General features: G+C 42.3%; 2 protein-coding genes across 6 annotated transcripts in view; one reads left to right on the top strand and one right to left on the bottom strand.

The window, feature by feature from the left end:
* Positions 1 to 26,167, top strand: part of LOC140212069 (progestin and adipoQ receptor family member 3-like) — a 44,737-nt gene that overhangs the window by 1,584 nt on the left and 16,986 nt on the right. For 4 of the 5 annotated variants that reach the window (XM_072282544.1, XM_072282543.1, XM_072282546.1 and 1 more), the window contains exons 2-4: positions 13,841 to 14,045; positions 19,010 to 19,172; positions 24,297 to 24,452. In XM_072282544.1, coding sequence (XP_072138645.1) covers positions 13,841 to 14,045; positions 19,010 to 19,172; positions 24,297 to 24,452 — 524 coding nt within the window. Of the gene's footprint in view, positions 1 to 3,559; positions 3,666 to 13,840; positions 14,046 to 19,009; positions 19,173 to 24,296; positions 24,453 to 26,167 lie in introns of all 5 variants that reach the window. The other variant, XM_072282547.1, reaches the window with a different exon arrangement.
* Positions 12,258 to 26,167, bottom strand: part of LOC140212067 (AP2-associated protein kinase 1-like) — a 178,983-nt gene continuing 165,073 nt past the window's right edge. Inside the window, exons 17-18 of the transcript XR_011889639.1 lie at positions 21,359 to 21,471; positions 12,258 to 12,350 (exon numbers count right to left, since the gene is read on the bottom strand). The gene's annotated coding sequence lies outside the window, so the exon portion shown is untranslated. The remainder of the gene's footprint in view (positions 12,351 to 21,358; positions 21,472 to 26,167) is intronic.

Below are 26,167 nucleotides of genomic sequence, written 5' to 3'. Positions count from 1 at the left end.
TCTGCTTAATTTGAAACATGAAGGGCATAATGTCAATGGCAATGCAGTTGAATTATGGAGACCTTTATGCTCGCAAATCATATTGTCCCACAACCAGTACTCAAATACAGTGCAGCGTTTCTTCCCATTCTAACAAATTGCTTTTAAGGTTTACACTCAATTCAAAGATCTCTGGACTACAAGACATGTGGGAGTGGCGGGGTGGAGGGTGGAATGCTTTTTGAGAATTTTGCACAGTATTATGTTAAAAAGTGAACATATAAATATGACAGATGTAGAAATTGAAAAATAGTTTAAATGTTTTAAATCTATTAGAGTTCAAAAATTTTCAGTGATGTAAAATTACATTTTATGAAATTACTTGTTTGGCTATAATGTTTGCCAAGCACTGGTTATGCCACTGAAAAACTCAGACCTCTACAATAAAACATGTTTCCAACTGAAGTGCCACATCCTTGACGTGGTTGCCTTAATCATGAGAATTGTCCTCAGCTCCTCCCTCACTACCATTCAGGCCTTAGACAATTCTTCCATGTGAGGCTACACTTCACCTGTGAGTCTGTTGGGGTCATCTCCTGTATCCAGTGTGGCCTCCTCTATATCAGTGAGACCCAATGCAGATTGGGAAACCACTTCACTGAGCAGCTACGCTCTGTCTACCAGAAAAAGCAGGATCTCCCAGCGGTCACCCATTTTATCTCCACTTCCCATTTCCATTCCGATATGTCTATCTGTGGCCTTCTCTACTGTTATGATGAGGCCACTCTTAGATCAGATTAGATTAGATTCAACTTTATTGTCATTGTGCCGAGTATAGATACAAAGCCAATGAAATGCAGTTAGCATTTGACCAGAAATGCAAAGAATAGTGTTATTTACAAAATAACTGTGAATAGAAAGTAAGTGCTACAGCACACAAATATAAAAGTACTGAGACAGTAAATATGGGTGCAATACTGCTTAGTGCTGTGATGTGAGGTTCAGCAGGGTCACAGCCTCAGGGAAGAAGCTCTTCCTGTGTCTGCTGGTGCGGGAGTGGCGGCTCCTGTAGCGCCTACCAGATGGGAGGAGAGTAAAAAGTCCATGGTTAGGGTGAGGTGCATCCCTGATAATGCTTTTCGCCCTGCCCAGGCAGCGTTTATGGTAGATGTTCTCAATGATGGGCAATTGGGTGCCGATAATCTGCTGGACAGTTTTCACCACACACTGGAGTGCTTTGGGGTCCGATACGGGACAATTGCCATACCATACTGAGATGTAGTTGGTGAGTATGCTCTCAATGGTACAGCGGTAAAAGTCTGTCAGTATCCTGGGACAGAGGTGAGCTTTCTTCGTGCTCTGCAGGAAATAAAGGTGCTGTTGCGCCTTTTTGATCAGGGTGGAGGAGTTCAGGGACCAGGTGAGATCCTCGGAAATGTGGACACCAAGGAATTTGAAGCTTGATACACGCTCCAGTACAGCTCCATTGATAGATGGGGATGTGAGTGTAGCTCCCAGCATGCCTGAAGTCCACAATGATCTCCTTGGTCTTCTGGGTGTTAAGGGCCAGGTTGTTGTCGGCACACCACGCGGCCAGGTGCTGGACCTTGTCCCTGTAGGCTGTCTCGTCATCCTGTCTGATCAGACCAACCACTGTGGTGTCATCTGCAAACTTGATGATGGAGTTAGAACCATGTATAGGAACACAGTCATAGGTGAAAAGGGAGTACAGAAGAGGGCTCTGCACACAGCCTTGAGGCAGGCCGGTGTTCAGGGTGAGAGTGGAGGAGGAGAGGTTGCCCAACTTAACTGATTGGGGTCTGTCAGTCAGAAAGTCCAAGGTCCAATTGCAGAAGGATGAGCTGATACCAAGCTGGCAAAGTTTGGCAATCAGCTTGGAGGGGATCACAGTATTGAATGCCGAACTAAAGTCAATGAACAGCATTTTGACATCAGAGTTGGGGCTATCCAGGTGGGTCAGGGCAGAGTGAAGTGCCGTGGAGATGGCGGTTCTCTGTTGACCTGTTGGTGCGATAGGCAAATTGATGGGGGTCCAGGGTAGTGGGCAGACAGGATTTCAGATGTGATAGAACCAGTCCCTCAAAGCACTTTGCAATGATAGGGGTGAGTAGGGGAACAACAACGTACATTTCATCTCGGTCGCCTCCGCCTGATGGCATGAACATCAATTCCTTGAACTTCTGGTAATGCCCCCCCCCACCATTCCCCACTCCCATTTCCCTCTCACCTCACCCCTTTATCAGCCCATCACCTCACCCCTTTATCAGCCCATCACCTTATCTCTCTATCAGCCTATCACCTCCCTCACATTGGTGCTCCTCCCCCTTCACTTTATTCCATGGCCTTCTGTCCTCTCCTATCTAATTTCCCCTTCTCCAGTCCTGCATCTCTTTCACCAATCAACTTCCCAGCTCCTTACTTCACCACATCCCCCCTCCCAGTTTCACCTATCACCTTGTGTTTTTTTCCTCCCCCTCCCTCCCACTTTCTGACTCTGACTCCTCATTCTTCATCATTTTTTCCAGTGCTGTTGAAGGGTCTCGGCCCAAAACAGCAACTGTACTCTTCTCCGTAGATGGTGCCTGGCCTGCTGAGTTCCTCCAGCAATTAGTGTACGTTGCTATCATTTGAGACTTAATGTGTCTTCATCAAACCAGAAGTACTGTCATGCTTCTACTTAATCAATTGGCTTCTCATTATCTTGTGTTCCGAGATACAGTGGAAAAATGTGTTTTGCTTTGCTACCCATACAACTAATTTCATCGGTTCAGAAAGCTGAGGTAGTTCAAGGGAGAAGCAGCACCGGAATGCAGAATATAATTCTGTAGTTACAGAGGCAGGCGACTGAGTGTCATACCATGACAAGGTAGATTATCAGCTAAAGTGTCAACTGAGTTTACCAGAAACTAAAGATTTGCCCTGATCTTGACAGAGTCAAGCAGTCACCACTTCCAAACCATTCTGCTCATTTTCTCTTCTAGTACTATCTGTGTGGAGTTCGATGTTCTTCCGGTGCTCCTGTTTCCTTCCATTTCCCCAAAATGTTCAAGTTTGTGGGTTATATGGCCCACAAACTATCTCTATAATAACTATATATAACTATCTCTACAGTGTGGGTGAGAGTTGAGATCTGGATCTATGTTGATGGGAATGTGGGGGAATATTGAATGAATGAGTGTTTTTTTAAAAAAAAGTGTAGTTGATGGTCAATGCGGATAGTATGGGCTTGTTTCTGTGCTTATCTCCCTATGACGGCATTGTGCTGATGTGGGCTGTTATTTTAACTCTCTTTCTTCCCATTGTTTCGAGGTTTTGAAACTTGAGTTTTCACTCAGGTGCTGTAACTACCTCTCCATTCTGCTGCTCTAACATCAACCTATCAGGCCCAGATTCCCTTTTCTCCTTGCTCTCTAATTAAGCTAAGGGTTAATAAAATTGCGATGTAGAAGCCTCAAGAAAATGGCTGTCCTGTACAATTACTGCCAATGTTCTTACCATTCATCAGGTACACACAGAATAGAATTGTTGGATTTTCAATTTGCTGTGTAATTCAATGCAGAAAAATCAAGCCAAGCCCAGAATCCTTTGTGCAAAGAATGCAGATTTAGATCTCGCTTAGATTGAAGCAAATGAACAAACGTAGTCATGGCTAAACAAGTCTACAGGTAAGGACATCTCCTACTTCACTGCTGGGATCGTGGCTGCTTCCTTTTATTTTACAAATAGTATTTAATTTTAGGTGTTGAAGCAGACATTAAGTATAGGCAAATCCAGTTTCATTTTAAGTTTTCACTGTTGTAATCAGTATTTATTTTTTGAAAGCAGATATTGCTTTCTGATTTGTGCTGACCTCATTTTGTGGCTTCACCAAAATCCAAAGAAAAATTTCATACAAGACTTGGGTAAAATCCTATAGAGAGAACAGTTTGCAAGAATTGTGACTCCTAAGAATCAGAATACAGATCTTACAATTCTCAACTAGTGTCTTGAACAACAAAATGCAATTGTATATTTTTAACATAGCAAGTTGTCTGAGATGCTGCATCAAAACATAATTGGACAAAAGTTGACACGTCATTCTTCTGTGCTTCAAGCAGAGACTGAATAATGGAGGACTGTTATTGCAACAGTGAGTAGAGTTCAAAATCTGAATGATCTTTGTGAATGTAATGTAAGCGCAGAAAGGTGCAAAGTTCACTACTTGAGATTTTCTGTGCAAGAGAATTTTCGTGTTGTGCAGGAGCTGTTGAACAGGAAAGATTTTTGATAGGAATTTACCAACTAATGTCAGGAAGTGAGTAGCTGGAGGAGGAAGAACATAATTAGACAGGGAATAAAGTCAGGAATAAATGGCAATTATTTTCAAAGTTAAACTGTATTCTGGCTAATTCACCTGGAACAGGATCTGCCAATTCTGTTCCTTTTACACTGGACAATCGGAGTGCTGCACATGTTTAGTTCTGTTCACAAGAGATTCCCTGTGAAATGAATACATAAATATTTGACGAGCATAGGCTCATAACTACTTAAGCATTTAGATTAGCTGCAGATAGAGCTCCATTAGGTTCAGTGGACTCTAACTTTCTGTAGACTTCCTTTTTGGTATCTTAATAAAATAATGAGTGCCAACTCCAGGTAGGAGTTGTTGCAGAGAATCCCACTCTCTCCAGATGTGATTTAGATCGCTTCAAATCTTGATTGGAAAACACCTTTGGGTTAATACCAACTCTAGGCTGGTGTTATAAAAAGGATATTGAGGCATTGATGAAGGTGTAGGTTGATATATTAGAATTGGAAATGAGAAGTGTATGGTCATGCACTGTATTGGAAAGAATAAAGGTGTAAATTGTTTTCTAAAAGGGGAGAGAACTCAGAAATGAGAGGTTAAAAAAGAGAGGAGGGAGTTCCAATGCAGGATTCCCGAAAATAAACTTGCAGGTTGAGTCAGTAGCAAGGAAGGCAAATGCAACATCAGATTCATTTTGAGAGGACTAGAATATAAAAGCAAGGATGCAATGCTGAGGATTGGTCAAACCATATTTGGAATATTGTGAGCTCCCTATTTGAGAAAAAGAGGTACAGGCTTTGGAGAGGGTTCCGAGGAGATTGACAAGAATGATTCCAGGGATGAAAGAGTTAACGTATGAGGAGTATACAATGACTGGGCCTGTACTCACTAAAGTCTAGAAGGATGAGGGGAATTTAGAAGCATGAAATCTACTGAATATTGAAAGGCCTGGTTGGAGTAAACATGGAGATTATGTTCCAGTAGTGGGAGAGTCGAAGACAAGAAGGCACAGCCTCAGAATAAAAGGTGGTGAGGACATGAGTGAGAATTTTTCTCTTAGCCAGGGTGGTGAATCTATGGAATTCATTGCCATCGACAGTTGTGGAGGACAAGTCATTGGGTGTATTTAAAGTACAGGTTAAAGAATGCAAAGATTGTGGGGAGAAGGCAGAAGAAGTTGTAAAATATTACCAACCTCTCATCCTTACACCAGAATTACCCTCATCTCCTCCATTTCCTAGATATGCACCCTTTTCTCAACTTCCCACCACCTTAATAGAAATAGAGTTCCTCTTGCCTTTACCTAACACCCCATGAGCCTGGGCATCCAACTCATCATTCTTTGTAACTTCCGCCATCTTCACCAGGATCCTACCATCAAACACATCTTTCCCTTCCCTCCCCTACCCCACACTCTCTGTGATTCCTTTGTCCACTTGTTCCTTCCAATTAATCTCCCTCCTGGCACTTAAACCTTGCAAGTGGAAGAAGTTCTACTCCTGTCCATTCACCTCCTCCCTTTCCTCCATTCAGGGCAACAAATAGTCTTTCCAGGTGAGGCAACACTTTGGGGTCGGGGTCATCTAGTGTATTGGGTGCTCCTGATTTGGCCTGTACATTGGTGAGATCCGATGTAGATCGGGAATGCTTTATCGAGCACCTTCTCCCCATCCGCAACAAGCAGGATTTCCAATCCCCATTCCCATTCGACATGTTGGTTCATAGCCTCCTCGGGGTGGACGAGTAACACCTCATATTCTGTTTGTGTAGCCTCCAATCTGATAACATGAACATTGATTTCTCCTAACCTGGTAATTTTTCCTCTCCCCCTTCCCTCCTCTTCTATTCCCAATTCTGACTCCCCTCTTACCTTTTCTACTCACTTGCCTAGCACCTCCCCTGGTGCTCCTCCTTCCTTTTCTCCCACGGTCCACTCTCCTCTCCTATCAGATAACTCCTTCTTCAGCTCTTTACTATTTCCACCTATTACCTCACAGCTTCTCACTTCATTCCCCCTCCTCCTGCACTCACCTACCTCCCCCCCCTCACCTGGCTTCATCTATCACCTGCCAGTTTGTGCTGTTTCCCCCCCCCCCCCACCTCGTTGTTCTGCCTTCTTCCCCTTTCCTTTCCAGTCCTGATGAAGGATCTCAGCCTGAGTTGTTGACACTTTATTTTTTTTCATAGCTGCTGCCTGACCTGCTGAGTTACTCCAGGCATTTTAAATATGATACTCTGGATTTTCAGCACCTGCAGAATATCTTGTGTTTGCAAAATATTACCAGCTAGAACTTTTTTTTGGGGGGGGGGGAGGTGAATTAAAGAATGCAAAACAGTTGACAAAAAAAAATTGGAGGACCTGATTGTTTCTAGAGGGAGGAGTGAGGGGTTCAGGAACAGAGGCCACAAATATAATATTCAGGTTGTACATTTGTAATGATAACAAGTGTTAGTGTTTGCCACCATTACAAAGGCACACACGTGCACAGTAAAACCTGTTGGACCAAAAATTGTACTGAGTTTTTTAAAATTTCTATTTTGGTCTTTTAAAATATGTAATGCTTTCTACTTCCTGTTTGTTGTCTGAAAAAAAAAATCTTCACTGGGTCTGGTTGCTTCGCCAACTCAACACCACCAAAGCACAAGACATTATTTAGGTCTTGCGTCTGACCGTAACCCATAGCAGGTAAACAAAATTCCTTGTAGATGAATCACTTGGGCCTATATGCAGTTTTCTTCCAGGTCAGTCATGTATGTTGTCACTTTGTTACTGAATAGTCCTTCTGGATAAGGATTTTTACAAAAAATCCAAGGGAAAAATTCTTTCTGAAAGAAAGTTTTGAATATACCCTAGGACCCTGGGAGATAATGCTTCCCTGTGCAGTTGGATCCATGTCTTTCTGACTAACAGATGTAATCGGTAAGGATAGGCAGCAACACCTGCCCTGATTATTCTAAACACTGGTGCTCCACAAGGTTGTGTCCTCAGCCCACTACTCTACCTCCTGTACACTCATGACTCCGTGGCTAACTCCACCTACAAGCTTGCCGGTAATACCACCTCTGGCAGCTGCACCTCAAGAAACAATGGGTTGGAGTACAGGGAAGTGACAGAGAGGAACGTCAGCAAAACAAAAGAGCTGGTCATTAACTTCAGAAAGTTCTCCTGACTATATGAACAGTGCTGAGACTGAGATGGATGATTGCTTTTAAGTTCCGAGGTGTGAACATTACCAATAGCCTGTCCTGCTCCAACCAAGAAAACTGACCAACACCTCGAATTCCTTAGGAGGCTTAAGAAATTTGGCACGTCCCTGTAAACCCTTACCAATTTTTATCGATGCGCCATGAAAGCATACTGTCTGGATACATACTGACTTGGTATGGCAACTGCTCTACGTGTAGCTGCAAGAAGCAGCAGAGAATTGTGGAGACAGCTCAGCATATCATAGCAACCAACCTCCTCTGTGGATGCTCTATACTTCTTGCTACCTCTGCAAAGAAGCCAACATAAAAGACCCCACCTAGCCCAGAAGTTCAAGGACAGTTTCTGCCCTACTGTTATCAAACTCTTGAATGGATCTATGATACGATAAGATGGACTTGGCCTCACAATCTACCTCATTATGACCTTGCACTTTATCGCTTACCTGCACTGCACTCTTTTGGTGGTTTTTACACTTTATTCTGCATTGTTATTGTTTTACCTTATTCTAGCTGAATGCACTGTGTAATGATCTGATCTGTATAAACAGTATGCAGGACAAGCTTTTCACTGTATCTTGGTAGAGATGACAATAATAAAACAACATCAATATAGATTTCACTCTCATAGGAGTTTTTAAGCTGAACCATGTGGACGCATTTAAGGTGCAGATAGATCATAAAAAGGAACTGAAGGATATTTTGATGGGGTAATTTTCAGAGAATTGATTGCTGGGAGGAGACTATGGTAAATTACAAATCCTAGAATGGATGTGTTGTGCCAGATGGCTTGTATGCCTAATAAAATTCATCGATTTATACTGCTGCAAAACTTCCCATCTTGCTCAAAGCTGTAACCTTTAATGCGCTTTTAACCACAATTTTTTTTAATTGAAACAACATTTTTGTTTCATGTATACAGATTGATATATGCTGTAGGATATATTCAAATTATGTATGTGCAATAGCATGAAAATCTTCCAAGAATTATGATTAGTGCAATATTTAGTTCTGAAAGTGTTTGTTTCATTGTAGAGCCATGAAGAATACTTCAGGCTTTATCAGACTAGTTCACAGATGGTTTACTGCTGTGTGAAGGTTTCCATTACGTATTGTCATCAGATAAATACAGGTTTTGTATTTCCTGATAGAGCACAAGAAAATAGAAGCAGCCACTTGAACCCGCCAAGATACTCATTGTGATCGTGGCTGATTAGAACCCCTAATCTGTGCCAGTTTCCCAATCCTAAATGCCCTGAATTGTTTAAATCCAGTTTATCTAGCTCCTCTTTAAAAACCATCAATGAAGTAGCCTCTTCAGCCTTTCAGAGTAGAGAATCCCCTTACCTTGTAGCTATATACCAGTTGAAGTAACACTTCATCTGCTGGGGTCTTCTGTTGTGTCCGGTGCTCCCGTTGCAGTCTTCTCTACATTGGTGAGATCTGTCGTAAATTGTGGGACTGCTTCATTGGGCACCTCCGCTCCATCCGCCAAAAGTGGAACTTCCCAGTGGCCGAACATTTTAATTCCAATGCCCATTCGCATTCTGGCATGTGGAGGAGCAAGACCTTATATTCAGTCTGGGTAACCTCCGACCTGATGGCATGAGCATCAATTCCTCCTTCCAGTGGAAAAAAAAATTCCTTCTCCCTCTACCTCTCCTCTTCTTTTATTCCCCACTTTGGTCTCTTATCTCTTCTCACCAGCCTATCACCTCCTCCTGGTGCTCTTCCTCCTTCCCTTTATCCTATGGTCCACTGTCCTCTCCTATCAGATTCCTTCCCCTCCAGCTCTTTATCTTTCCAACCCATCTGGCTTCACCTATCACCTTTCAGCTAGTACTCCTTCCCCTCCTACCGACTTTTTTATTCTGGTGTTTCCCCCTTTCCCTCACAGTCCTGTTGAAGGGTCTTGGCCCAAACGTTCATTGTTCATTCATTTCCGTAGATGCTGCCTGACCTGTTGAGTTCTTCCACCACTTAACACGTGTTGCTTTGGATTTTCAGCATCCACAGAATTTCTTTGTTTACTACATATTCTCGTTCATTTTGCTACACCTGGCCTGCTAATTCTTTGCAACACTCACAATACGCTGGAGGAACTCAGCAGGTCAGGCAGCATCAGTGGAAACGATGAGTCAACGTTTTGGGCCGGAACCCTTCATCAGGACTGAAGAAACAAGGTGGGGGAGGGTTTGAAGAAGGCTGGTAGTTTCAGTTGAAAAAACAGTAATTTGAAAGACAAAGGAGTGGGGGAGGGGAAGCAGGGACGTCATAGGCAGGAAAACAATGGGTAGTAGAAGAAGGAGGCGGAACCATGAGGGAGGTGATAGACAGCTGGGGGAGGAGGCAGAGTGAAATAGGGATAGAGGATAGGAGGGGGAGGGAATTACTGTTAAATTGGAGAATTTAGCCTTTTGCACTTCATTCATCCTTCCTACCACTTACTTTACTGTCTCCAAACAATTGATACTGGAGCATACAATCATCACAGCGATATTTGATTCTGCACTTCGCGCTCCCTGGAGTACCAATTGATAGTAAATAGTAAAAGTTTAAATTATAAATCATAAATAGAAAAGTGTAAGTAAGGTAGTGCAAAAAAAAACTGAGAGGCAGGTCCGGATATTTGGAGGGTCAGATCTGGGTCAGGATTCGTTCAGCAGTCTTATCACAGTTGGAAAGAAGCTGTTCCCAAATCTGGCCGTACGAGTCTTCAAGCTCCTGAGCCTTCTCCCAGAGGGAAGAGGGACAAAAAGTGTGTTAGCTGGGTGGGTCGTGTCCTTGATTATCCTGGCAGCACTGCTCCGACAGCATGCGGTGTAAAGTGAGTCCACGGACGGAAGATTGGTTTGTGTGATGTGCTGCGCCATGTTCATGATCTTCTGCAGCTTCTTTCAATCTTGGACAGGGCAACCTCCATACCAGGTTGTGGTGCACTCTAGAAGAATGCCTTGTACGGTGCATCTATAAAAATTAGTGAGGGTTTTAGGGGACAGGCCAAATTTCTTTAGTTTTCTTAGGAAGTAAAGGCGCTGGTGGGCCTTCTTGGCAGTGAACTCTGCTTGGTTGGACCAAGTCAGGTCATTTGTGATATTGACCCCGAGGAACTTAAAGCTTTTGACCTATTCCACTTGCATACCACCGATGTAAATGGGGTTGTGCAGTCCATAACAATCTGTCTTTACGTTCCTTTGATGCATGACTTCACATTTTCCCCACATTAAACTTCATTTGGCTACTTTTCACCAACTCACTAACCCATCTACACTATATGGCAGATTTGGGAATGTTGCACCCTCCAGGTCATTAATATAATTGAAGGTTAACAACTGATTCCTGATGTTTCCCACCAGTAACCTGGTTCGAATCTGAAAAAGAGCTAGTTGTTTATTCCAGCTCTGTATTTAATCCATGCTGATATGCTTCCCCAATATGATGAGCTCTTGTTCACCAGCCTTTTATGGGAAACGCCTTCTGGAAATCCAATTCTAACTATATATCAACTCTGCTTGTTACACTCTTCAAAGAACTCTAGCAGAGTTGTTAAACATGATTTACCTTTTATAAAACTGTGTTAACTTTGCATTAAGCTTCTGTATTACCATTTCTTGACTGTAGACTCTAGAAACTTGCCAATGATGGACGTTAAGCTAACAGGCCTATATTTTCCCAACTTTTATCTTTCGCCACTCTTCAACATCTGTGTTTTATTAATCCTCTGATGTCTTCACAGAACTATTTTTTGAAAAAATCAGAATCAGGTTTAATATCACCAGAATATGTTGTGAAATCTGTTATTTTACGGCAGTAGTACAGATCTCTAAACATTGGGCTAATTGGGCCAATTGGGCCAAAACATACTGGTCCCAATTAACCAGAATCTACTGTATATAAAACTAGCCATTGAATGCCTTTGGGATATTTGTAGTGTCACCGTTCATAAAGACGTGCAAAGTATTGATTTAAATTGTCTGCTGTTTCTGTTTACTTTTAATTTCCCTGTCTTAGCTTTTAGCAGGCTAACTCATACTTCATGTATTTTCTCTCTATTTGTATATACTAGGTATATATAAATAAGGAGAAAGTACCCAGTGTACTGTATTGTTGTGATATTACTGTTTGTTCGAATACTGCTAGCCATTGTTCTTGCATCAACTTTCTTCTTATTAACTTTTTAGTCCCATGCTTCTCATTCCAGTATAACTGCTAGTACTCAGGTCTACCACTTGCCCTTTCTACTTTGTATGCTGTAATTTTTAATGTCATGTTTTAATTGATCTCCTTTGTTTCCATCAGGATGGTTCACCTTTTTCATGGAGTACCGTTTTCTTTTGCATTGGTATAAATGCACCAGAGACCTTGAAATCTGTTCTATACAATCAATAGATGGCCAAAGTCCTTGGTTTGCAAATGGATGCCCATCCTGTATCAGTATTGGTTTTGTGAAATATTGCAAATGGTATTTCATGTCTTAAATAATTGTACAGTTGTGGCTGAGGCTAGTACTACTGCAGTTCTAATGGTTAACATTTTGTCATTCAAAATTCCAGCAGTGTCTTATTAGAGCTTTATGAATTATATATTAATGCCAAGACTGAATTAATGCACAAGTAAATGCAGGAGATTGGAAAAAATTCAGGTCTAATAAAGAATATTCTGGAAGATTTCTGTTGCACATATTTGTATCTTCATTTTGCATCAAAATGTTAACTGAGCAGAAAGATAATGTTCAAAAAGCAAAAACCTGCTGTTGCTAGAACTGAAATAAAAGCAGTAAATGCTGGAGATGCTCATCAGGGGAGGCAGCATCTGTGGAAGGAGATGTGCTGTCCAGGTCCATGGTGTCTCAGCAGCACTGGAAAAGTGAGAAAACAAACATCTTTTGAATTATAAAGAGGGGAAGGGTGGAAAGAACAGAAAAATCACTAAAGCCAAGATTGTCCAGGTGACATATGCCTTTGAGGATACTAAGAAGAGTTTTAATCTTATGTTCTCGATATTTATGACTTATTTAATCATTTATTTATTATTGTGTTTTTCTTTTTGTATTTGCACAGTTTGTTCTCTTTTGCAAACGGGTTGAACACCCAAGTGGCACAGTCTTTCATTGATTCTACCATAGTTATTATTCTATTTTGGATCTGTTGAGTACGCCCTCAGGGTTGTATATGGTGACATATGTAAACTGTGATAAAGTTACTTTGAACTTTGTTAATCGTGGCTTCTCGGTGTGGAGAAATGCAAATGTAGGGAGATGAATGAATTTTATTTGGAGGCAAAAATAAATTCTGGAACTGTGAGATGCCGAACCCAGCAACTTTTGTAAATGAGGGAGTGTTGGAAGTAGTCAGCATCTGGTGAGAGAAAGGCTGAGTTAGTTCCAGGTAGGAACTCGACAGCTCTGACCTAAAAGCTGGTGATCTGAAATAGTTAACTTCTGTATTGAGTCCCCCGCGCTACCATGTGTTTTGATGGAAGATGTGTTCTGTTCCTTGACCAGCTGTGAATGGTGCAAGTCAGTCATGAGATGTAGTATGTCATGTAGGCCTCAGCATTCGATCTTGAATTTAAAAAAAATCAGATAACCACTCAGATCCAGAGTTGCCAGTTTTGGTACAAGGTCATTCTCCTGTATGTTTCAGTAAGTTAATTTCTCTCATCACAGATGTTACCTGGTCAATTGGGAGTTTTCCCAGTTTTCTCACAGTTCCAGCATTTACTTGTACCTCCACTGATGCTTTAACTCACCTTCCTCTAAACTTGTAGTCCACCTGAGACCATTCTACAGCCTCTTGTAGACCTCCTACATGACTTCCGCCGAGATGCAACACAGAGCGTCATAGGAAGTCATTCCTGCCTGTGGCCATCAAACTTTACAACTCCTCCCTTGGAGGGTCAGACACCCTGAGCCAATAGGCTGGTCCTGGATTTATTTCCTGGCATAATTTACATATTACTATTTAACTATTTATGGTTTTATTACTATTTAATTATTTATAGTGCAACTGTAACGAAAACCAATTTCCCCCAGGATCAATAAAGTATGACTATGACTATTTTGTATCGGGCCAACAGCACTTATTTCACTCAGACATTCTTTGTCCCTCCTTTATCAGATATTCCTTTAACTCTCCACTCTTCCTTATGCAGCACTAGACTTGCTTGTTTTCATTAATTTTCCAGTTCAGATTGAGTGACTGTAATTGAAATGTTAACTCTGCTTCTTGTTCCACAGATGTCGCCCAACCCAGTGAAAATATTTTCATGCTCCAATTTGATCTTGCAGATTTGTATGGTTGGGTTTGATATTAAATCCAATAAAATAATCTGGCTTTCTTTTCTTAGATTTAGGTTGTTCACACAAGATGACTCACAATATCCTGAAAAGTTTACATCGAGTTGAACTTGGTGGATACAACTACTGGCCGCTATTTTCACAAATTGGAATCCGTCTTTACAGTTATGAAGAAATCCCAACTTTTTTAAAAGGCAATCCGTACATTACTGATGGATATAGGGCTTACTTGCCATCAAGTTTGTGTATCAGAAGGTATGTTTAAGTAGTCATAAGTTTCAGAAATATTGATATGAAAGTATAGGTTTAACTTGAGGGAGTTGACATTGATGAGAAATTCACAGAACAAAAAGTTAAGTAATGTAACTAAGTCTCTTTAATCCCTACTCTTATTTGTTGTCTACATCTGTACCTTTATCTCCTAAATAAACTAATGTAGGTTGGCTTTGTCCCCTGCCTCTCAATGTATACAGTTATTTTGAGATCAAATTTTTTAATCTTTGACATATCCCACCCTACCCAGCCACATCCTATTAGCAAGTTTTTGGGTGCTAACATTTGCCCTTCCTGCTGTACAAATTGTTCTTTGCCTCTTAAACAAAATCTGTTTCATCAGCCTCTGGATGGGGACATGCTGTGGGGTTTTCATCAAAGTAGCTCTTTTACACAGCTGTTGAAAACACGGGAACAGTGTGGCACAGCTAATAGAGCTGGCACCTCGACCCCAGGTTCAGTCCTGACCCGGGTTCTGGCCACGTGGAGATGGTTCATTCTCCCTGTGGCCACGTGGGTTTCCTCAGGGCTGTGCTTTCCTCTCACAGCCTGCGGTTGTATGGGTTGGTAGATTACTGCCCCATCGGCAATTGCCCGAGTGTGTAGCAGAGTGGAAGGAACACACACAAAATGCTGGAGGAACTCAGCAAGCTGGCAGCATCAATGGGAAAAAAAGTACAGTTGACGTTTTGGGCCGAAACCCTTTGGCAGGACTGGAGAGAAAAAGCTGAGGAGTAGATGTGAAAGGTGAGGGGAGGGAGAGAGGAGCGCCAGGCGATAGGTGAAACGTGGAGGGGCAGGGATGAAGCTGAGAGCTGGGAAGTTGATTGGTGAAAGGGACAGAAGGCTATGGAAGAAAGAGAAAAAGGGGGGTGGAGAGGAGAACCAGAGGGAGGTGATAGGTGGGCAAGGAGATAATATGAGAGAGGGAAAAGGGGATGGGAAATGGTGAAGGGGGGGCATTACTGGAAGTCTGAGAAATCTATGTTCGTGCCATCAGGTTGGAGGCTACCCAAACGGAATTTAAGGTGTTGTTCCTCCAGCCTAAGTGTGGCTTTATATATCAGAATGGGAATGGGAAATGGAATTAAAATGGGTGGCCGCTGGGAGATCCCACTTGTTCTGGCGGACGGAGCATAGATGCTCGGCAAAGCAGTCTGCCAATCTATGTCGGGGCTCGCCGATATACAAGAGGCCACACCAGGAGCACCGAACACAGTATATGACCCTAACAGACTCACAGTTGAAGTGTCACCTCACCTGGGAGGACTGTTTGGGGCCCTGAACGGTAGTGAGGGTAGAGGTGTAGGAGTAGGGGTAGCACTTGTTCCGCCTGCCAGGATAAGTGCCAGGAGGGAGATCAGTGGGGAGGGACGAATGGACAAGGGGGTCACATAGGGAGTGATCCCTGCGGAAAGCAGAAAGTGGGGCGGGGGGAGTGAAAGATGTGTTAGGTGGGGGGATCCAGCTGGAGGTGGCAAAAGTTTCAGAGAATTATGTGCTGGATGCGGAGGCTGGTGGGGTGGTAGGTGAGGACAAGAGGAACCGTATCCCTGGTAACGTGGTGGGAAGGTGGCTCATTGTAAGTCAATGGATTCTCACAGCTACCTGGACTATATCTCGTCCCACCCTGCTACTTGTAAAAATGCCATCCCCTTCTGTCAATTTCTCCGCCCCTGCCACATCTGCTCTCAGGATGAAGTTTTTCATTCTGGAACGAAGGAGATGTCCTCCTTTTTCAAAGAAAGGGGCTTCCCGTCCTTCACCATCAACGCTGCTCTCAACCGCATCTCTTCCATTTCACACACATCTGCTCTTACCCCATCCTCCCTTGGGGTCATATGCTGTGTCGGTGCTCCCAGTGTGGCCTCTTGTATTTCGGTGAGGCCCGACGTAGATTGGGAAATGACTTCACCGAGCATCTACGCTCTGTAAGCCAGAACAAGCGGGATCTCCCAGTGGCCACCCATTTTAATTCCACTTCCCATTCTCATACCGAGATGTCCATCCATGTCCTCCTCCACTGTCGAGATAAGGCCACATTTAGGTTGGAGAAACAACACCTTGTATTCCATTTGGGTAGCCTCCAACCTGATGGCATGAACATCGATTTCTCAAACTCCCAGTAATGCCCCCCACCCCACTTCACTGTATCAAAACGCCTTGTCCCTCTCTCATGTATCTCCTTGCCCAACCATCACCTCATCAGAGGATGAGAGGTGACCTGATAGAAGTGTGTAAGATAATGAGAGGCATTGATCATGTCGATAGTTAGAGGTTTTTTTCCAGGGCTGAAATGGCTAGCACGAGAGGGCACAGTTTTCAGCTGCTTGGAAGTAGGTACAGAGGAGATGTCAGGGGTAAGATTTTTACGCAGAGTGGTGAGTGCGTGGAATAGGCTGCAAGCAGCGGTGGTGGAGGCAGAAACGATAGGGTCATTTAAGAGACTCCTGGATAGGTACATGGAGCTTAGAAAAATAGAGGGCTGTGGGTAAGCCTAGGTAGTTCTAAGGTAAGGACATGTTCGGCACAGCTTTGTGGGCCGACGGGCCTGTATTGTGCTGTAGATTTTCTATGTTTCGATGACTCCCGCCTCTGGTGCTCCTCTCAATCCCCCCCCCTTTTTCATTCTTCCATGGTGTTCTGTCTCTTTCACCAATTAACTTCCTAGCACCTTGCTTCACCCATCCCCCTCCACGTAGGTTCTCCCTCCCCTCCTCCCGCCTTTCAGATCTAATCCTCAGTTTTTTTTTCCTCCAGTCCTTGCTGAAGTGTGTTGGCCCAAAACATCAACTGTACTTTGTTCCATAGAAGCTGCCTAGCGTGCTGAGTTCCTCCAGCATTTTGCATGTGTTGCTTGGATTTCCAGCACCTGCAGATTCTCTCTTGGTCAGGAGAGTGGGAGGAATTGATAGAAATGTGTGGAGAATAAAATGTGATTAGGATTAGTGTAAAAGGATACTTGATGGTTGACGCAGTGGCTGACGGGCTTGTTTTCATGCTGCATAACTCTGTATAACTGAATAATTTAAAATGCATTGCCTTATGTAGACAAGATTATGTATTGAATATCATGAGACTGGATAAATAGATGAAATTAAAACAGTGATAGTTCAGTCATCCGTCACTTTACAAACTAGCACACTCCTGAAACCAGTATTTCACAGGGAGGGGACAGGGTGTTGGGAGCAGAGCTGTGCGACTGGCCAGGCTAATGCCTGATTAATTGCCATACTTCACTAACTGGAATCTATGACAAGTCCAGAACATGCCAGGAAGCAAAGTTTTTTTTTCTGCATAATGAAGCAAAGTATTGCAGCTGTTGAAATCTGAACTGAAAGTAAATTGCTGGAAAACGTTGTCGGGTTAGGCAGCTGGGAAAAAAGGAGTCAGTTTCAGGTCAAGACATTTAATCTGCGTTGAAGTTCTACGAGTCGGTGGTGGCCAGTGCTATCATGTTTGCTGTTGTGTGCTGGGACAGACACCAACAGAATCAACAAACTCATTCGTAAGGCCAGTGATGTTGTGGGGATGGAACTGGACTCTCTCACGGTGGTGTCTGAAAAGAAGATGCTGTCTAAGTTGCATGCCATCTTGGTCAATGTCTCCCATCCACTACATAATATACTGGATGGTCACAGGAGTACATTCAGCCAGAGACTCATTCCACCGAGATGCAGCACAGAGCGTCATAGGAAGTCATTCCTGCCTGTGGCCATCAAAGTTTACAACTCCTCCCTTGGAGGGTCAGACACCCTGAGCCAATAGGCTGGTCCTGGACTTATTTCATAAGTTACTGGCATAATTTACATATTACTATTTAACTATTTATGGTTCTATTACTATTTATTATTTATGGTGCAACTGTAATGAAAACCAATTTCCCCCAGGATCAATAAAGTATGACTATGACTATGAAGTGAATAAGTCTGTGGAATGGTTTAAGGAGCAATTTTAGTCCTTGGTGATCTTTATTTCATTTTATTTTATCCCTTTCTTGGACCTCTGAGGCAGCGAGGCCTGCTAATTTAACTTTTTATTCAGCGGTGAAACAATGACTGTTTTTGTTGATTTTAAATACATTTTTAAGGGTGCTGGCAAGGTTAAGATTAATTGCCTTGGAGAAGTGGGTGGGGAACTCCCATCTTGAACTTGAATTCCAGAACTTAGATCCCATGACAAAGAATTTTTTTGTGGCGCATTTCGAAATCAGCATAGCGTGTGGCAGTCTGTGGCCTTCCCATGAGCCTGGAGCCCTAATCCTTTAATGGCAAAGGTGCTGTTAGACTAGCCTGTCCAAGTAACTACAGTACACTTTGTAGATGATACACACAGAGTCACTGTGCTATATGTATCTCTAAGGGGTGAATGGATTATCAGTCTCGTTGGCTGCTTTGTTCTGGAAGCTTTTCAGTTTATCTTGCAGGTGAACTTTGGCAATCCCCAAAGCAAACTATTTCGTGTTCTGAAGATGAATTTGCAGAAATTGACACCCCATTATTGTTTTTCCAAGAATAGATTTTAAATAGGGATGGGGTTGCAGTGATTAAGATCTAGACTGTTTCAAAATAAAGCTACATTTCTCTTCTGCTTATCAGTGAGGTTCAGCTCTGGTGCTCAAGTCTGAGCATGGTAACTGCTGCAACACTTGTCCAGCCCCATCCACGTTTTGTGCTCTCCCAAAATGAAATGCACTTTAACAGCAATTTGCAGGGATTTTTAGCTTCTGTGAGGCTAATGTTTCACTTAGTATCGGTGTAAAGGAGTCTAAACAATTATTTGTTCTCCCAAATGTCGTTTATTTGAGAATGTGGGTGTTTTGAATACAAAGTATCACTCATGTTCACATTTTGCATCTATCTTGTCTAAATTTTGTAACATTGAAATGTAACAGGCTTGTATTTCACTTACACTGTGTTTTCATTCTGCTCCTATTGAAAATATAGCCTGTTTGTTTTGTCCAACGAGAGTGTGAATATATGGAGCCACTTGCTGGGGTTCCTGTTGTTCTTCCTCATGGGTCTCCATGACACTTGCTTCCTGTTGCCATCATCAAACAGCACCCGGGATGACTACGTCGTTTTTATTATTTTTGGCTTCTGTTTCCAGGTAGGTCGATTAAAAACGTAAAAGGGGCAGTCGGGGTGAAAGTAATTGCAGATTTCTACATCGTATGTCCACCTGACAATCCCCAATTTTGAGTTCACAACTCTAGCATACTAAATAGTGGGTGCAGATGGTATGAGGGGAAAATGGGTCATTTTCCTAGCCCTGACACTGCACCCCTGTGATGTTACTGTACTGATTCACTATTAATGCTGATGTGCAAAACTGCATCTAGTGTCAATGTACTGATCTGTTTCTGGGTAGCTGACCTTGGAAGAATATAGGTGAAGAGGAGAATTACCAGCTGTGAGCAGAATTATCTGCAGCTTAATGTGAAAAAGACTAAGGAGCTGGTGGTAGACCTGAGGAGAGCTAAGGTACCGGTGACCCCTGTTTCCATCCAGGGGGTCAGTGTGGACATGGTGGAGGGTTACAAATATCTGGGGATATGAATTGACAATAAACTGGACTGGTCTAAGAACACTGAGGCTGTCTACAAGAAGGGTCAGAGCCGTCTCTATTTCCTGAGGAGACTGAGGTCCTTTAACATCTGCCGGACGATGCTGAGGATGTTCTACGAGTATGTGGTGGCCAGTGCGATCATGTTTGCTGTTGTGTGCTGGGGCAGCAGGCTGAAGGTAGCAGACACCAGCAGAATCAACAAACTCATTCGTAAGGCCAGTGATGTTGTGGGGATGGAACTGGACTCTCTGACGGTGGTGTCTGAAAAGAGGATGCAGTCCAAGTTGCATGCCATCTTGGGCAATGTCTCCCATCCACTACATAATGTACTGGGTGGGCACAGGAGTACATTCAGCCAGAGACTCATTCCACCGAGATGCAACACTGAGCATCATAGGAAGTCATTTCTGCCTGTGGCCATCAAACTTCACAACTCTTCCCTTGGAGGGTCAGACACCCTGAGCCAATAGGCTGGTCCTGGGCTTATTTCCTGGCATAATTTACATATTACTATTTAACTATTTATGGTTTTATTACTATTTAATTATTTATGGTGCAACTGTAACGAAAACCAATTTCCCCCGGGATCAATAAAGTACGACTATGACTATGATACGGTGGTCAGAGTTCAGTAGTGCGTCTATGATTTCTGTTCTCAGAGTACGTAGGTTAAGAGGAGAATTGATTGTGGTATTCAAAACAGTGGTAAAGCAAATGGGGAGAAAACCCAGTAATAAAAGGAGACAATTGAGATAGTTGGTTTAAAAACATGGAAATAAAATGATTTTGGAAAGAGTTGTTACTTCTGGAAAAATCAACTGTAAATACATTTTAAGGGGAGGCTTCATGGGAGTGAGTGATGTGAGTTATACGTAGTTACAAACTGTTCAGTGAGCTAGCGGCATAGGTTGAGTGTGTCCATCTGTGCACTGACTTGCATTCATCTTCCTTTTGTAGTAGACTACAAGGTCGTAAGATGTAGAAGTGGAATTAGGTCCTTTGGTCCACCAAGCCTGTTCTGCCACTCAGTCATGGCTGAGTTTTGCCTCTCTCCATAATCCTTGACACCTTTAATAATCAACTTATCAGTTTCCACTTGAGCTATACGCAATGACTTGGCATCCACAGCTATTTGTGCTAATGAGTTCCACAGTTTCATCACCTTCTGGCAAAAGAAGTTCCTCCTCTTCTGGTCCTAGACTCGCCCACTATTTGAAACATCATCTCTGTGTCCACTCTATCCAGGCCTCTCAATATTCAATAGGTTTCAATGAGAATCTCCCTCCTACTTCTATAAACCCATGAGTACTGGTCCAGAGCTGTCAAACACTCCTCATATTCTTTCATCTTTCATCTGTCGGATCATACTTGTAAATCTCCTCTGGACCCTGTCCAATGCCTGCATATCCATCCTTGGGTGTGCTCACAGTACTCCAAATGTGGTCTGACCAATGCCTGATAAATCCTCAACATTTGCCTTCCTTATTACCAACTCAATCTGTAAATTAACCTTTTGGGAATCCTGCACTAGGACTCTCAAGTCCCCTTGCACATTGGATTTCTGAATTCCCTTCTATTTAAAAAATAGTTGACACCTTTATTCTTTCTACCAGAGTGCATGACCCCACACTTCCATACACTGTATTTCACTTGCCATTTCTTTGCCCATTCTCCTAATATGTACAAGTCCTTGTGCAAACTTCTTGCTTCAGCAACACCACCCTTACCTCTACCTATCCTTGTATTGTCTGAAAGCTTAGCCACAATACCAGCAGTCCATCAGTTCCTTCATCCTGATTATTTTCCTGTCCTCTGGACCCCTGCCTGACTCCAGCGATTCCTGAAAGACAAAAATCAGAGTTGTATTATACATGCATACTTTGACAATAAAATGAGCCTTTGAAAGTTCACTACAAGTTACTCCACTATCTTCAGATCCTCTTTCATAACTCCGGGGTGTAATCTGTCTGGGCCAGGTGTTTTATTTACCTTCAGGCCTCTCAGCTTCCCCAGCACATTCTCCTTAGCAATGGTACTCATCCCTGTCCCCTGACTCTCTTGAATTTCTGGCCTGTCACTGGTATCTTCCATTGTGAATACTGATGCAAAATACCAACTTAGTTCCTCTGCCATTTTTCTGTTCCCCATTATTACTTCTCCAGCATAATTTTCCAGTGGTCCAATGCCCACTTTTGCCTCTCTTAACCTTTACATATTTTAAAGAAAGATTGCGTAAGTTTTTTGTTATATTATTGGCTAGTTTACCCTTTTATTTCATCTTCTCATAGCCTTTTTTGTTATCCTATGTGGTTTTTAAAGGGTTCCCAATCATCTTCCCACAATTCTTCACCATATTATGTGCCTTCTCTCTTGTTTTTATGTTATCCCTAACTTCCCTTGTCCGTCAAGGTTGCCTTGTTCTCTTCTTGGTATGCTATTTTTACCTTGGAATAAAATTCTATTGTGTCCCAAATTACTCTGAGAAACTCCACTGTCTTCCCTGCAAGTCCTCTTCCAATAAGCTTCAGCCAGTTCCTCCCTCACACCTTTGTAGTTTACTCAATTGTAATACTGTTGCATCTGATTTCAGGTTCTCACTCCTCAGCTGCAGGGTGAATTCTATCATATTATGGTTACTGCCTCCCTTCTCCTTTTAGCTTTCTGATCAAGCCTGTCTCATGACACAGCACCAAGCCCAGAATTGCCTACTACAAGCTGCTCTAAAAGGCATCTCATAGACATTCCACACATTCCTTTTCTTGGGATCCATTACCAACCTGGTTTTCCCAGTGTACTTGCATATCGAACCCTCATGATCATTGTAATATTGCCTTTCTTACCCACCTATTTTTTAAAAAAATCTCCAAATGTAGTTTGCACCACACATCCTGACTGCTATTTGGAGGCCTGCACATATCTCCTATTATGATCTTATCTTTGCGTTCCTCAACTCCACTCACAAAGATTCTAGATTTTCTAATCCTATATCTATTCTTGCTATCAATTTAATTTAATTTTTTTTTTACCAATATGGCCACACCTCCCATCTGCCCGCCTGCCTGTCTTTTCAATATGGTGTGTACTGTATCCTTGAATATTCAGGGACAGGATCTCAATCCACCTCCTGTATTTTTTTGGCTCTTCTCCATTATGTCTTGTTTAAGTTTGGAGAAAATAAGAAGTCGGATGTTTGATACACCTTTCAAGTTTGAGCAAACTTGGCGACCTTTTATTCAATATTTTCTTATGATCTAATTTTTATTACTTTTATAGTTAATTATTCTTTTTTCTCCGCAAATTTTTAGATTTGATCAGAAGGATTTCCCGTTTTTTTAACTGTATCCTCAAAGTGGACTGCCCAGTCCCCTTTTTTTTACGTTAAAACAAAATTGGGGTTTTTTCCCCTCCAATAATAGAAAATTTTGAATTTTTTTAATGAACTATTAAGAGGAGAGGTGGTTCTCTTTTCTCTTTATATTAAGCTATAGTATTATAGCTTAATACTATACATGATTTTGACAGTGTATACTCCTTTCTGTTTGTATTATTATTGAACAATGTATTTGAGATAACCTCTCCTCTGGTTTGTATTTACCCTTATTCTTTTAAATCAATAAAAAAAATTGGAAGTGAATATTTAGGGAGTTGCTGTGATCCTCTTGTGACCACGCCTCTGTAATGCCCATAACATTTTACCAACCAATTCTGATCTGTACTGGAAACTCATTTATCTTGTTTTGTTTGCTGCATGCATTCAAACACAATATCCTCTGTCCTGCATTTACTGCATCCCTTTTCAAATTTGACCCCATGTTGCTTGAAATTGTATTTCTAGCCCATTCTAAACTATGTTCTTTCCTTTAAATTCTGGACACTAACTTTTTCCACAATTTTCCATGCCACTCCACCCCCCCCCACACTATTTAGTTTAAAGCCATGTCCACAGCCCTAGTTATGCGATTTGCCAGGGCTCTGGTCCCAGCATGATTCCGGTGTAGCTAATCCCATGAAAACACTAGAACTAGTGTTGCTGAGGTTGAAGGACGATGAAGCATGGAGCCCCAGTAGATGTTATTCATTCATTGTATACGTACTAAACTTATATTTAATGTTTATGGGTTATGTAGATAGAGACCAGTACTGGGGAAGAGTAATGATCAGGTTGTGGAGTGAGACTCTATTGGACTGACCCAAAATTCACAGAGTAATATTTTTGAACTAATTATTTACTTTTACTTTCAGTTGTACTCTTTGCCTAATAAAATAGGTGCGTTCTAGAGCATTGAAATTCCATTTCTTGATCTAGACAAAGTAGCAAACCCAAGAGTTGCTCAAAAGACGACTGAATAAACAAGGAAGTGCAGGGCACACGTGGCGCTCCGCTAAGCTTTGATTCGCACTTCATACTTAAATAATCAACATGTCTTTAAAACTGACCAAAGCTGAGATGATTGTTTTACGGATTACAAGTTATTTTGTATTAAGATTGTCATTTGGTAGAGTTGTATGTGATCAAAAGGCAGCTCTGAGCGAAGGGCGAGGAAATGGAATGAATATGGATTAGTATTGTATGACCGGAATGGACGTGTACGATGAGGAGCTTCCTGTTTCTGTGCCTTTTGCCTCTCTGAGGTTTACTGTGAATTGGTTTTGTTGCATCCACAGTTCTGCATGCTCTGCTCAGCAGGATATCATCTATTTTGCTGCCACCACTCTGAGAAAACCAGCCAGCAGTGGCTTGCCCTCGACTATGCGGGTGTCTCAGTAGGGATGTTGGGATGTTACGTCCCAGGAGTTTTTTATGCTTTTTATTGTGCTGAGGTAAGTACCTGTCCTTTTTCAATAAGAAATGAGTAACTTGGTGTATTTAAAAATGTGCACACTGTAAGTAAACATTCTGTACTAAATGAGATACTGTATATAAATATAGAGAAATTAGACCTCCGCATGCCTAATGATATGCAGACCCTTCCCCACTCAGACTGGTGAGGTGAAGAACACAATTACTGTAAAAGTTCAGCATGAAATTACTTTCATATAATTCATTGGCACAAACTCAATATCAGGCTCCCTCTTCTCCAGCCCTATATCTCTTTCACCAATCAACTTCCCAGCTCTTTACTTCACCCCTCTCCCCTCCCTGTTTCTTCCTCGCCTCCCCCCACCTTCTTACTCTGACTTCTCATCTTTTTTTCTCCAGTCCTGATGAAGGGCCTCAGCCTGAAACATCGACTGTGTACTCTTTTCCATAGATGCTGCCTGGCCTGCTGAGTTCCTCCAGCATATTGTGTGTGTGTGTGTGTGTGTGTGTGTGTGTGTGTGTGTTGCTGGATTTCCTGCAGATCTTGTTTGTGATTGGATCCTTTATAGAGTGCTTGATTTTGAGGTCAGATTAGTAACAGGAGTAAAGAAAGAAAGGGGAAACAAACTTCTGTACACAATACAGAGGAGTGCAGATCTGAAATATCCAGAACTACTGATCAAATGATTCAAGTACCTACCTCTACTAACACTTTTATGATTTCTCTGAGTATTAATCAATGCTTGAAATGAATTAATCTATTTAAAAAGGAGCAGAACTAGGCCAATCAGCCCATTGAGTCTGCTCCACCATTCCATCTTGGCTGATCCTGATCCCACTCAACCCCACTTACCTGTCTTCTCACCATATACCTTGAAGCACTGACTGATCAGGAAACAATCAACTTCTGCCTTAAATATATGTGCAGACTTGGCCTCCACTGCAGTCTGTGGCAGAGCAGTTACTGGCTAAAAAAAAGTCCTCCTTACCTCTGTTCTAAAGGGCTGCCCCTCAATTTTGAAGTTATGCCTCCTAGTTCCAGATAACCCCATCAAAGGAAACATTTTCTCCATATCCACCCTATCTAGTCCTTTCAACATTCAGTAGGTTTCAGTGAGATCCCCCTGCATTCTTCTAAATCCCAGTGAGTACAGGCCCAAAGCTGCCAGATGTTCCTCATGTGTTAACCCCTTCATTCCTGGAATCATCTGTGTGAACCTCCTCTGGACTCTCTCCAATGAGAGCACATGCTTTCTGTGATATGGGGCCCAAAACTGTTGACAATACTCTTAAGTGCAGCTTAACTAGAGTCTTGCATTTATATTCTATTCCCCCTTGAATTAAATGCAACATTGCATTTGCCGCCTTCACCACAGTCTCAACCTGTAAATTAACCTTCTGGGAGTTTTGCACAAGGACTCCCAAGTCCCCCTGCACCTCTGACGTTTGAACCTTCTCCCCATTTAGATAATAGTCCACACTATTGTTCCTTTTACCAAAATGCGTTATCATACATTTCCCAACACTGTATTCCATCTGCCACTTTTTTGCCCGTTCTTCCAACTTGTTTAAGTCCTGCTGCAATTGCATTGCTTCCTCCACCTATCTTTGTATCATCCGCAAACTTTGCCACAAAGCCACCAATTCCATTATCTAAATCATTGACAAACAATGTGAAAAGTAGTGGTCCCAATACTGACCCTGAGGAACACCACTAGTCACCAGCAGCCAACCA

The sequence above is a fragment of the Mobula birostris genome, chromosome 18 (assembly GCF_030028105.1).
Source record: "Mobula birostris isolate sMobBir1 chromosome 18, sMobBir1.hap1, whole genome shotgun sequence".
Classification (NCBI taxonomy): Eukaryota; Metazoa; Chordata; class Chondrichthyes; order Myliobatiformes; family Myliobatidae; genus Mobula; species Mobula birostris.
This window is presented reverse-complemented; position numbering and strand designations above follow the sequence as displayed.